The sequence below is a fragment of the Procambarus clarkii genome, chromosome 2 (genome assembly GCF_040958095.1).
Source record: "Procambarus clarkii isolate CNS0578487 chromosome 2, FALCON_Pclarkii_2.0, whole genome shotgun sequence".
Taxonomy (NCBI): domain Eukaryota; kingdom Metazoa; phylum Arthropoda; class Malacostraca; order Decapoda; family Cambaridae; genus Procambarus; species Procambarus clarkii.
The window spans coordinates 21,460,455-21,473,751 of NC_091151.1; the positions used below are offsets into that span (position 1 = coordinate 21,460,455).

General features: G+C 46.1%; 1 protein-coding gene across 1 annotated transcript; it reads right to left on the reverse strand.

Moving 5' to 3' along the window:
- Window positions 1-277: 277 nt before the first annotated feature.
- Window positions 278-9,173, reverse strand: LOC138365872 (streptococcal hemagglutinin-like). The gene is made up of 5 exons (XM_069326507.1): window positions 8,480-9,173; window positions 6,936-7,056; window positions 5,128-5,830; window positions 4,209-4,844; window positions 278-283 (listed from the first exon to the last, which is right to left on the reverse strand). Exons 1-5 carry the CDS (start codon window positions 9,171-9,173, stop codon window positions 278-280), a joined length of 2,160 nt encoding a protein of 719 aa, XP_069182608.1.
- Between the last annotated feature and the right edge of the window lie 4,124 nt (window positions 9,174-13,297).

Consider the following 13,297-nt stretch of genomic DNA (forward strand, 5'->3'; position numbering starts at 1 on the left):
TATTGAAGGAACAACATGTAAAAATTTATCAATGCGTCTTTGGGGTCGACCGCTGGATGAAATGGACTTGAGTCGAGGACGGGTTACACAGTTTACATATGGTCAGGTCAACATCAGAAACGTGGTAAAAACTCCCAGTTATTTCCTATTTAACATATAATCCTTATTATATGTTATTATTCATTAACTGAGTTTTGGAGGAACCGCTTCTGTGATAGGTAAGTCCACTACGGGCTTATTATAGCCCGTGTTGTATGAAACTTTTTGTTCCGAATAGCTAAATCTAAAATAACAAACAATTGCTTAATAGCTCACCAAATTGTTTAAGAAAATAATGCGCAGACTAATTTAATTCTTCTTTAGTGTGCCATAAAATATTTACAATTTTCTTTGATTCCTGAGAAAGAAAATTTAAAAGATGATGAACACTTCTATCAAAGTATTAGGAATGTTCAAGACAAAAATCAGAATTTAATTAATATGAAACTCTGCAGATCTAAGAAAGTTGTATGAATATTTCTTCAAGATAGAGTGGGCACCTTTGGCAAGCCGCCGACTTCCTGTCTCTGTTGAGGCCACTAGAGAAATAATAATTCACTGCGTCTGGGGACAGGAAACCAGAGTGTATGCATCCACGTTTGGCTTTTAACGAGGTCAAACTTTAATCTTAATTTTCCCCAGAAAACGACACACCAAATCGTTTAACAACCAGCCACCCATTCACTGCTGGATGAATATAGACTACAGTTAATGACTGCCGCCCAGTCAAACCTACCGGCCAAGATACGAACCCAGGCCAAAAAGCGCTCACGAAGCGCTAGACGAGTGCCTTACCACTGCACCACAAAGACTGTACCTGGCAAGTGTGACTGCACTGTTTCTCTCTTACTAGCAAGACGTATCACGTGAAAGGTGCCAGGTGGTTATGCTCAGGCTTGGTCAGGAGGGGGGGGGGGGTCATGCCAGGTGGTTATGCTCAGGCTTGGTCAGGAGGGGGGGGGGTCATGCCAGGTGGTTATGCTCAGGCTTGGTCAGGAGGGGGGGGGGTCATGCCAGGTGGTTATGCTCAGGCTTGGTCAGGAGGGGGGGGTCAATGAATGGTCACAGAGGGCCAACTTTCATAAAAATGCTACCAATTACCTTTTATTCAATCAATATAATTTGTCACTCTTTTCTGTAAGTATATAACTTACACTACATGTGCACATGTATACACATGTACATGTGTATACATGTACATGTGTATAGAAATGCATAAATCATTGGCATTTATCACCGAGTAATACCTAGTGAACAGTTCAAAATGGGGCCTACATATTCCATCTGGTCTGGGCCTATTACCAGCTTTGCTCAGTCCGACATTTACGCTGACACTGTTAATGGTGACACTGTCTGTCAGTGGCAAGGAGTCAGCGGGGCGGGGCATTTGATTTGGGATAAGATTGACTTGTCACCAGTCTCCGTGGTGTAGTGGTAAGACACTCGCCTGGCGTTCCGCGAGCGCTTTGTCATGGCTTCGTATCCTGGCCGAGGAGGATTTACTGGGCGCAAATCCTTAACTGTAGCCTCTGTTTAACTCAACAGTAAAATGTGTACTGTACTGTAAACCGCGAAGAATCGTTGTAACAACGATTCTTCGCGGCAGGGGATCGTATTCCAGGGACCTGCCCGAAACGCTACGCGTACTAGTGGCTGTACAAGAATGTAACAACTCTTGTATATATCTAAAAAAAAAAAAAAAAAAAAAGATTCAGCCAAAAATGAACTTGCTGATGGAAGATGAACCCAGCTGAACCTGGCAGTCCTAATGCCACTGGGAAAGCTCTCATCGCGGGCAATGAAACAATTACTGGTAAATTAGTCAATGATGAACTAGGTAAAAAGTTGGATAGAATGTTTGGGGTCAGTGTTTCGTTGATAGAGCTGACACATCAGTATAGATACTAACACCTGATGCAGACCGACATAATCTGGCAGCAGAAACAGCATCACTGATGCTAGCAGCAACACTGATGACAGCAGCAACACTGATGCTGGCAGCAACACTGATGCTGGCAGCAACACTGATGCTGGCAGCAACACTGATGTCAGCAGCAACACTGATGTCAGCAGCAACACTGATGCTAGCAAAAATACTGATGTCAGCAGCAACACTGATATCAGCAGCAACACTGATGCTAGCAGCAACACTGATATCAGCAGCAACACTGATGCTAGCAGCAACACTGATGCTGGCAGCAACACTGATGCTGGCAGCAACACTGATGCTGGCAGCAACACTGATGCTAGCAGCAACACTGATGCTGGCAGAAAACACTGATGCTGGCAGCAACACTGATGCTGGCAGCAACACTGATGCTGGCAGCAACACTGATGCTGGCAGCAACACTGATGCTGGCAGCAACACTGATGCTGGAAGCAACAATGATGCTGGCAGCAACACTGATGCTGGCAGCAACACTGATGCTGGCAGCAACACTGATGCTGGCAGCAACACTGATGTCAGCAGCAACACTGATGTCAGCAGCAACACTGATGTCAGCAGCAACACTGATGTCAGCAGCAACACTGATGTCAGCAGCAACACTGATGTCAGCAGCAACACTGATGCTAGCAAAAATACTGATGTCAGCAGCAACACTGATGTCAGCAGCAACACTGATGCTAGCAAAAATACTGATGTCAGTAGCAACACTGATATCAGCAGCAACACTGATGCTAGCAGCAACACTGATGCTGGCAGCAACACTGAAGTCAGCAACAACACTGATGCTGGCAGCAACACTGAAGTCAGCAACAACACTGATGCTGGCAGGAACACTGATGTCAGCAGCAACACTGATGCTAGCCGCAACACTGACATCAGCAGCAACACTGATGCTAGCAGCAACACTGATATCAGCAGCAACACTGATGCTAGCAGCAACACTGATATCAGCAGCAGCACTGATGCGAGCAGCAACACTGATGCTAGCAGCAACACTGATGTCAGCAGAAACACTGATGTTAGCAGCAACACTGATGTCAGCAGCAACACTGATGCTAGCAAAAATACTGATGTCAGCAGCAACACTGATATCAGCAGCAACACTGATGCTAGCAGCAACACTGATGCTGGCAGCAACACTGATGCTGGCAGCAGCAACACTGATGCTGGCAGCAACACTGATGCTGGCAGCAACACTGAAGTCAGCAACAACACTGATGCTGGCAGCAACACAGAAGTCAGCAACAACACTGATGCTGGCAGCAACACTGATGTCAGCAGCAACACTGATGCTGGCAGCAACACTGATGCTGGCAGCAACAACACTTATGCTGGCAGCAACAACACTGATGCTGGCAGCAACACTGATGCTGGCAGCAACAATACTGATGCTGGCCGCAACAACACTGATGCTGGCAGCAACACTGATGTCAGCAGCAACACTGATGCTGGCAGCAACACTGATGCTGGCAGCAACACTGATGCTGGCAGTAACACTGATGCTGGCAGCAACACTGATGTCAGCAGCAACACTGATGCTAGCAAAAATACTGATGTCAGCAGCAACACTGATATCAGCAGCAACACTGATGCTAGCAGCAACACTGATGCTGGCAGCAACACTGATGCTGGCAGCAGCAACACTGATGCTGGCAGCAACACTGATGCTGTCAGCAACACTGAAGTCAGCAACAACACTGATGCTGGCAGCAACACTGAAGTCAGCAACAACACTGATGCTGGCAGCAACACTGATGTCAGCAGCAACACTGATGCTGGCAGCAACACTGATGCTGGCAGCAACAACACTTATGCTGGCAGCAACAACACTGATGCTGGCAGCAACACTGATGCTGGCAGCAACAACACTGATGCTGGCAGCAACAACACTGATGCTGGCAGCAACACTGATGTCAGCAGCAACACTGATGCTGGCAGCAACACTGATGCTGGCAGCAACACTGATGCTGGCATTAACACTGATGCTGGCAGCAACACTGATGTCAGCAGCAACACTGATGCTGGCAGCAACAACACTGATGCTGGCAGCAACAACACTGATGCTGGCAGCAACACTGATGTCAGCAGCAACACTAATGCTGGCAGCAACACTGATGCTGGCAGCAACACTGATGTCAGCAGCAACACTGATGCTGGCAGCAACAACACTGATGTCAGCAGCAACACTGATGCTGGCAGCAACACTGAAGTCAGCAACAACACTGATGCTGGCAGCAACACTGATGCTGGCAGCAACACTAATGCTGGCAGCAACACTGATGCTGGCAGCAACTCTGATGCTGGCAGTAACACTGATGTCAGCAGCATTACTGATGCTGGCAGAAACACTGATGCTGGCAGCAATACTGGTGTCACCAGCAACACTGTTGTCGGCAGCAACACTGTTGTCAGCAGCAACACTGTTGTCAGCAGCAACACTGTTGTCAGCAGCAACACTGATGTCAGCAGCAACACCGAAGCTGGAAGCATCACTAATGTCAGCAGGAACACCGAAGCTGGAAGCATCACTGATGCTGACAGCAACACTGATGCTGGCAGCAACACTGATGCTGGCAGTAACACTGATGTCAGCAGCATCACTGATGCTGGAAGCCACACAGATGTCCGCAGCAACACTGATGACAGCAGCAACACTGATGTCAGCAGCAACATTGATGACAGCAGCAACACTGATGTCAACAGCAATATTGATGTCAGCAGCAACACTGATTCTGGCAGACTCATTCATGTCAGCAGCAACACTGATGATCGCTGCAACATTGATGTCAGCAGCAACACTGATGCTAGCAACAATACTGATGTCAGCAGCAATACTGATATCAGCAGCAATAATGATCTCAGCAGCAACACTGATGTCAGCAGCAACACTGATGTCAGCAGCAACACTGATGTCAGCAGCAACACTGATGTTAGCAGCAACACTGATGTCAGCAGCAACACTGATGCTGGCAGCAACACTGATGCTGGCAGCAACACTGATGCTGGCAGCAACACTGATGCTGGCAGCAACACTGATGCTGGCAGCAACACTGATGCTGGCAGAAAACACTGATGCTGGCAGCAACACTGATGCTGGCAGCAACACTGATGCTGGCAGCAACACTGATGCTGGCAGCAACACTGATGCTGGCAGCAACACTGATGCTGGCAGCAACACTAATGCTGGCAGCAACACTGATGCTGGCAGCAACTCTGATGCTGGCAGTAACACTGATGTCAGCAGCATTACTGATGCTGGCAGAAACACTGATGCTGGCAGCAATACTGGTGTCACCAGCAACACTGTTGTCGGCAGCAACACTGTTGTCAGCAGCAACACTGTTGTCAGCAGCAACACTGTTGTCAGCAGCAACACTGATGTCAGCAGCAACACCGAAGCTGGAAGCATCACTAATGTCAGCAGGAACACCGAAGCTGGAAGCATCACTGATGCTGACAGCAACACTGATGCTGGCAGCAACACTGATGCTGGCAGTAACACTGATGTCAGCAGCATCACTGATGCTGGAAGCCACACAGATGTCCGCAGCAACACTGATGACAGCAGCAACACTGATGTCAGCAGCAACATTGATGACAGCAGCAACACTGATGTCAACAGCAATATTGATGTCAGCAGCAACACTGATTCTGGCAGACTCATTCATGTCAGCAGCAACACTGATGATCGCTGCAACATTGATGTCAGCAGCAACACTGATGCTAGCAACAATACTGATGTCAGCAGCAATACTGATATCAGCAGCAATAATGATCTCAGCAGCAACACTGATGTCAGCAGCAACACTGATGTCAGCAGCAACACTGATGTCAGCAGCAACACTGATGTTAGCAGCAACACTGATGTCAGCAGCAACACTGATGCTGGCAGCAACACTGATGCTGGCAGCAACACTGATGCTGGCAGCAACACTGATGCTGGCAGCAACACTGATGCTGGCAGCAACACTGATGCTGGCAGAAAACACTGATGCTGGCAGCAACACTGATGCTGGCAGCAACACTGATGCTGGCAGCAACACTGATGCTGGCAGCAACACTGATGCTGGCAGCAACACTGATGCTGGCAGCAACACTGATGCTGGCAGCAACACTGATGCTGGCAGCAACACTGATGCTGGCAGCAACACTGATGCTGGCAGCAACACTGATGTCAGCAGCAACACTGATGTCAGCAGCAACACTGATGCTAGCAAAAATACTGATGTCAGCAGCAACACTGATATCAGCAGCAACACTGATGCTAGCAGCAACACTGATATCAGCAGCAACACTGATGCTACCAGCAACACTGATGCTGGCAGCAACACTGATGCTGGCAGCAACACTGATGCTGGCAGCAACACTGATGCTGGCAGCAACACTGATGCTGGCAGAAAACACTGATGCTGGCAGCAACACTGATGCTGGCAGCAACACTGATGCTGGCAGCAACACTGATGCTGGCAGCAACACTGATGCTGGCAGCAAGACTGATGCTGGCAGCAACACTGATGCTGGCAGCAACACTGATGCTGGCAGCAACACTGATGCTGGCAGCAACACTGATGCTGGCAGCAACACTGATGTCAGCAGCAACACTGATGTCAGCAGCAACACTGATGTCAGCAGCAACACTGATGTCAGCAGCAACACTGATGTCAGCAGCAACACTGATGTCAGCAGCAACACTGATGCTAGCAAAAATACTGATGTCAGCAGCAACACTGATGTCAGCAGCAACACTGATGCTAGCAAAAATACTGATGTCAGTAGCAACACTGATATCAGCAGCAACACTGATGCTAGCAGCAACACTGATGCTGGCAGCAACACTGAAGTCAGCAACAACACTGATGCTGGCAGCAACACTGAAGTCAGCAACAACACTGATGCTGGCAGGAACACTGATGTCAGCAGCAACACTGATGCTAGCAGCAACACTGACATCAGCAGCAACACTGATGCTAGCAGCAACACTGATATCAGCAGCAACACTGATGCTAGCAGCAACACTGATATCAGCAGCAGCACTGATGCGAGCAGCAACACTGATGCTAGCAGCAACACTGATGTCAGCAGAAACACTGATGTTAGCAGCAACACTGATGTCAGCAGCAACACTGATGCTAGCAAAAATACTGATGTCAGCAGCAACACTGATATCAGCAGCAACACTGATGCTAGCAGCAACACTGATGCTGGCAGCAACACTGATGCTGGCAGCAGCAACACTGATGCTGGCAGCAACACTGATGCTGGCAGCAACACTGAAGTCAGCAACAACACTGATGCTGGCAGCAACACAGAAGTCAGCAACAACACTGATGCTGGCAGCAACACTGATGTCAGCAGCAACACTGATGCTGGCAGCAACACTGATGCTGGCAGCAACAACACTTATGCTGGCAGCAACAACACTGATGCTGGCAGCAACACTGATGCTGGCAGCAACAATACTGATGCTGGCAGCAACAACACTGATGCTGGCAGCAACACTGATGTCAGCAGCAACACTGATGCTGGCAGCAACACTGATGCTGGCAGCAACACTGATGCTGGCAGTAACACTGATGCTGGCAGCAACACTGATGTCAGCAGCAACACTGATGCTAGCAAAAATACTGATGTCAGCAGCAACACTGATATCAGCAGCAACACTGATGCTAGCAGCAACACTGATGCTGGCAGCAACACTGATGCTGGCAGCAGCAACACTGATGCTGGCAGCAACACTGATGCTGTCAGCAACACTGAAGTCAGCAACACTGATGCTGGCAGCAACACTGAAGTCAGCAACAACACTGATGCTGGCAGCAACACTGATGTCAGCAGCAACACTGATGCTGGCAGCAACACTGATGCTGGCAGCAACAACACTTATGCTGGCAGCAACAACACTGATGCTGGCAGCAACACTGATGCTGGCAGCAACAACACTGATGCTGGCAGCAACAACACTGATGCTGGCAGCAACACTGATGTCAGCAGCAACACTGATGCTGGCAGCAACACTGATGCTGGCAGCAACACTGATGCTGGCAGCAACACTGATGCTGGCAGTAACACTGATGCTGGCAGCAACACTGATGTCAGCAGCAACACTGATGCTGGCAGCAACAACACTGATGCTGGCAGCAACAACACTGATGCTGGCAGCAACACTGATGTCAGCAGCAACACTAATGCTGGCAGCAACACTGATGCTGGCAGCAACACTGATGTCAGCAGCAACACTGATGCTGGCAGCAACAACACTGATGTCAGCAGCAACACTGATGCTGGCAGCAACACTGAAGTCAGCAACAACACTGATGCTGGCAGCAACACTGATGCTGGCAGCAACACTAATGCTGGCAGCAACACTGATGCTGGCAGCAACTCTGATGCTGGCAGTAACACTGATGTCAGCAGCATTACTGATGCTGGCAGAAACACTGATGCTGGCAGCAATACTGGTGTCACCAGCAACACTGTTGTCAGCAGCAACACTGTTGTCAGCAGCAACACTGTTGTCAGCAGCAACACTGTTGTCAGCAGCAACACTGATGTCAGCAGCAACACCGAAGCTGGAAGCATCACTAATGTCAGCAGGAACACCGAAGCTGGAAGCATCACTGATGCTGACAGCAACACTGATGCTGGCAGCAACACTGATGCTGGCAGTAACACTGATGTCAGCAGCATCACTGATGCTGGAAGCCACACAGATGTCCGCAGCAACACTGATGACAGCAGCAACACTGATGTCAGCAGCAACATTGATGACAGCAGCAACACTGATGTCAACAGCAATATTGATGTCAGCAGCAACACTGATTCTGGCAGACTCATTGATGTCAGCAGCAACACTGATGATCGCTGCAACATTGATGTCAGCAGCAACACTGATGCTAGCAACAATACTGATGTCAGCAGCAATACTGATATCAGCAGCAATACTGATCTCAGCAGCAACACTGATGTCAGCAGCAACACTGATGTCAGCAGCAACACTGATGTCAGCAGCAACACTGATGTTAGCAGCAACACTGATGTCAGCAGCAACACTGATGTCACCAGCAATACTGATCTCAGCAACAACACTGATGTCAGCAACAACACTGATACTAGCAGACAACACTAATGCTAGCAGTATCAGTGTTGTTAGCAGCAGCAGCATCTGGGTTGTTATTCTCATTAACATCTAGCCAATAGATGTTTGGTGAGTGCATGGTTGAGACTAAAGGTCTAGATCTAAGACTATAAGTGCTGGCATATGTTTTTGAATCCAAGCCCCAATACAAATAACTACAATGTGGGACAATTTGGGACATTTGGGGCTTGACTCTATTTATTTAAATATTAATGTAATGAAATTCTATTACGAAGGACCACCCGCTTTTATAGTAAAGAGGGAAACTAATAAAATATGATCATTAGAAAATTCCTAGATGAACCAGTAACTATGGATAAATACTAGAGAATATGATCACTTATATAAATTAATGGGCTGTATAATTTAACTGAATCAAAGCCCCAAACACCTACATTGGGGGGTTATTACTGGAACTTCATATATGTCCAGGAACTAGTGTGGTTCGTGCACCAGTCCATTATGCAATAATCTAATCCTATGACCAATTATTGAATCATTATATTTATCACCAATAAGAACATAGATTATAACATGAGAAATTAATAATTATAATAAACACATGTCAATCCAAAGAAACAGTGCTCTGCATGAATAATACTACAGATAATGGAATTTAAGGAATACGGAAAGGGTCTTAGCTTGAAGACGATTTCCAAGAAGTCGGTTACGACTCATCCTCGGAATCTCCTGGACTCATCATGGAACACTGGGAGATGATTAACACGGGAAATGACAGCTCGGAGAATTCTTCACACACGCTGTAAATCAAATTATATTCAGTAGCAACAGATTAAGCTGCTAGACATCTATGTTCAAGAAAATTAAATTAAATAATGAAGGTAAATAATAACCTGTGGTTTTTTATAGTCGCTCTGCGTAACGACAAGCTACCCAGCTATAACCCCCTCCTAGATGATGCATCAAATGGGAATAAAGGTACTTAGCTAATAGTGCACTGTGTAAGTTAAGGCTTGCCGAGGTTCGCGTCCTAGGTTCAGGCGTCGTTGTAACGAACACGTGGTGTCTAGCCTAGCCTAGATGTTGACGCGCTTCACTGGCCGGTCACGTTGGGCTACAAGGAACCAAATTTAACAGGTTCCTCGCTGAATGTCAAATTAAATCTCTTGACAATTCAACACGTTGTGTAAAATGACACTGACACCAGCTAAGTTATTGTCTGCAAAGGTTCTTCACACCTCACAGTGGCGACTTTCATCTGGAGCTCTTGGTGGCGTCTACCCTGGTGGCTTGGGTAATGGCGTTTCTCTCTGAGCGCGTCGCCTCATGTACTAGCGTCTCCCCTGCCCCGCTCCGCGTCCCGCGTTTGATACACAAATTATTTACTACGAATATTATCATTTCTCGCAGTTGTGATTGAAATGCTCGGATAAGGATGGGTTTATTATTCAGAGGAGTTAAATATTATTATTTGCCCGTTTACGATGGTAAACGAGCAATGGAGATGAATTAAAGTCTCTCCAGGGCATTCACGCGTGACGTTAAATTTATTACCAGATAACAGTTATAACTATAAACGCTCTATTTGGCATTAGTTGGAGATCATTTTATCTGTAAATAATTATCACACAGAACACCGTTGTTTTATAGAGAATCAAATTCAATTCTCAGACACACTGGATATAGTTGTGTTTATTATGGAATCTGACGCAATACTGGCGTCTGGTGACGTAAGAATTCTAGCCTTATTGTACAGATGTAATTATTAGTACATGTGAACTCTACGTTTGGTTAATTTTAATCACTACAATGATTAGTAGATTTAGTAATAATTAATGATAATACAACAGTGTTGTATTTAGTGTTGGAAATTTCAAACATAACTCCAGGGGGAGAGTTTTAGGGTCGCAGTGTAATGTGGAGTACTGACACACCTATCCCGAAGTTGGTATTAATATTAGTATGTTAGTACACACATAACGAATGTCCCGTATTTGTCAAGGACATACAAGAAACTTAAGTCTTGCTGATTTCATGTTAAATGGAACATGTTATTATGAATTACCTAAAGTTGATAATTAAGAAAACTTACAATAACTCTGAGACTGGTGTCGCTATGACATGTAATGTGTATGTTACAAATCTCTAAGTCTGCAAACTCTCAGGTACTCTAGATAAATAATGTTCTTTATAGCCTATACAACAATTAAAGATTTAAATCACACAATTCAAACAACAGAATCTACTGTGATGGGAATGTCCTGGGTCATAGTGACTTGTAATGGTTTGTTACTTGACATTACACCACAGTATCATCATAGTTATCTAAATTGGATGTAAAAGGAATTACTCTTGGTCAGAGCTGTAATAGGCTTGCAGTTTCCGCTTACATTGTTGAGCAGCAGCTCTAGTGGGGCGGTTGCTCGGAGGATCAGAATTACTGTCCTCGGAAACTACTGGAGAAACTGGATCTGGTTGATGTTCTCGCTCAGCCAATTCAAGAGGAACCAGCTTCTCTAAAGTTTTTAGAGTAGTGTTGCCTCGGCATAAAACTTTCACTACTCTCAGGACACCTTGATGATCTGGATGAATGGCAACAATTTTGCCTATGGGCCACTCTGACCTTGGTCCATCACTGTCGACTAGTACTAGGTCCCCTGGTTTTAGTTGCACTTTATTATAAGGACTCGAAGCTCCGTAGTGGTACTCTCGTAGAGCTGTGAGGTACTCTCGAGTCCACACCTCATTCCACCTGTTAATAACCCCTGAAAGATGCTGGTAGCTTTCCACCAAGTCACCTCTGGTCACATGTGACGGGTCTATGGGGTCCTCTTCGGTTAAAGGGATGAGAGGGCTCAGTAGACCTCCATGGATCAAGTGTGAGGGACTCATAGGTTCTCTCTGGGTGAAATCATCAGACAGGTATGTTAATGGGCGGTTATTGACTCGCGCCTCGATTTCCACAACAATGGTTTGGAGCTCGGAGTAACTGACCTTTTGTCTGTGCAAAGTTTTTCTTAAACACTTCTTGACTGTGCCTACTATTCGCTCATAGAACCCACCTTGCCAAGGGGCTCTTGGTGCTATAAATTTCCAGTGACATTGTCGTCTCTGCAGGACTGACTGTACTTCTGGGTGGTTCCAGACTTCTCGTAGACAAGCTTCTCCTGCCACAAAATTGGAACCATTATCCGATATCATTAATTTGGGACAAGATCTGCGAGCAGCAAATCTGCGGAAGGCCTGGATGAAGGCTTCAGCACTCATATCTGAAGTCACTTCTAAATGTACGCCTCTGGTTGTAGCACACGTAAAGAGACAAATGTATGCTTTCACTGGTATCTTATCTGGGTTGCCAGTGAGAAGTAAGGCTCCGGTGTAATCAACACCAGTGGTTTCAAAAGGACGAAGATGAACCACTCTTACTTCAGGGAGTGGTGGAGGTCCTGGGTAAGGACATACTCTAGCATCGTATCTTTTACAGATTACACAGAATTTAATTATTGACTTAACTGTCTGACGACCTTGAGGCAGCCAGTACTTTTGTCTAAGGTCGGTGAGAGTATCTAACACTCCACCATGTAAAGTACCATATTGATGGTGATGCAAAACAAGAAGTTTAGTGATGATGTGGTGACGAGGTAGAAGAATTGGATTCTTCGTGTCCAGATCAATTTTTGCATGAAGCAAACGTCCTACACATCTTAGTATATTATGAGTGTTGGCATCATACCAGATACCTAGAGACTTAGTTAATTTATCTGGAAGATTTTCATATTCGCTTCCATATGTCTCTTGTTGTGCACGTTTGATCCAGTAGAGGATAGGATTGGGAAACTTATGTCGAATTCCTATCTTAGCAAGAAAGTCAAACACATGGGCAGTCACTCTTAATAACTTACTTAAGTTAGAATAATTGTGAGGATCAATGGCTAAGGTTCGTTGAGGTTCTGGTTCTTTCATGGGAGTGGTGATATTGGTCACTATGACTTGTGGCTTTTGATTGGGCCACTGACCACCAACAAGCCATGAAGGTCCATTGAACCACAGCGAAGACTTGATAAGTTGTTTTATCGTTAACCCTCGAGATAAATAATCTGCAGGATTGTCCTTAGTAGGAACATGTCTGAATTTATATCCAGCAGATAACTCATGAATTTCCCTAACACGATTACTGACGTAGGGAGTCTTGTTGTTGTTGTTTCTTACCCATT

Excerpts from the sequence above, each read along its gene's own strand:
- LOC138365872 (XM_069326507.1), bottom strand. The coding sequence starts at position 9,173 with ATGTTAATGAGAATAACAACCCAGATGCTGCTGCTGCTAACAACACTG. Across the intron at positions 5,831-6,935 it reads GCATCAGTGTTGCTGCTGAT|TGTTGCTGCTGACATCAGTG; the intron begins GTCAGTGTTGCT and ends TGCTAACATCAG. Across the intron at positions 4,845-5,127 it reads GTGTTGCTGCCAGCATCAGT|ATCATTATTGCTGCTGATAT; the intron begins GTTGCTGCCAGC and ends GTTGCTGCTGAG.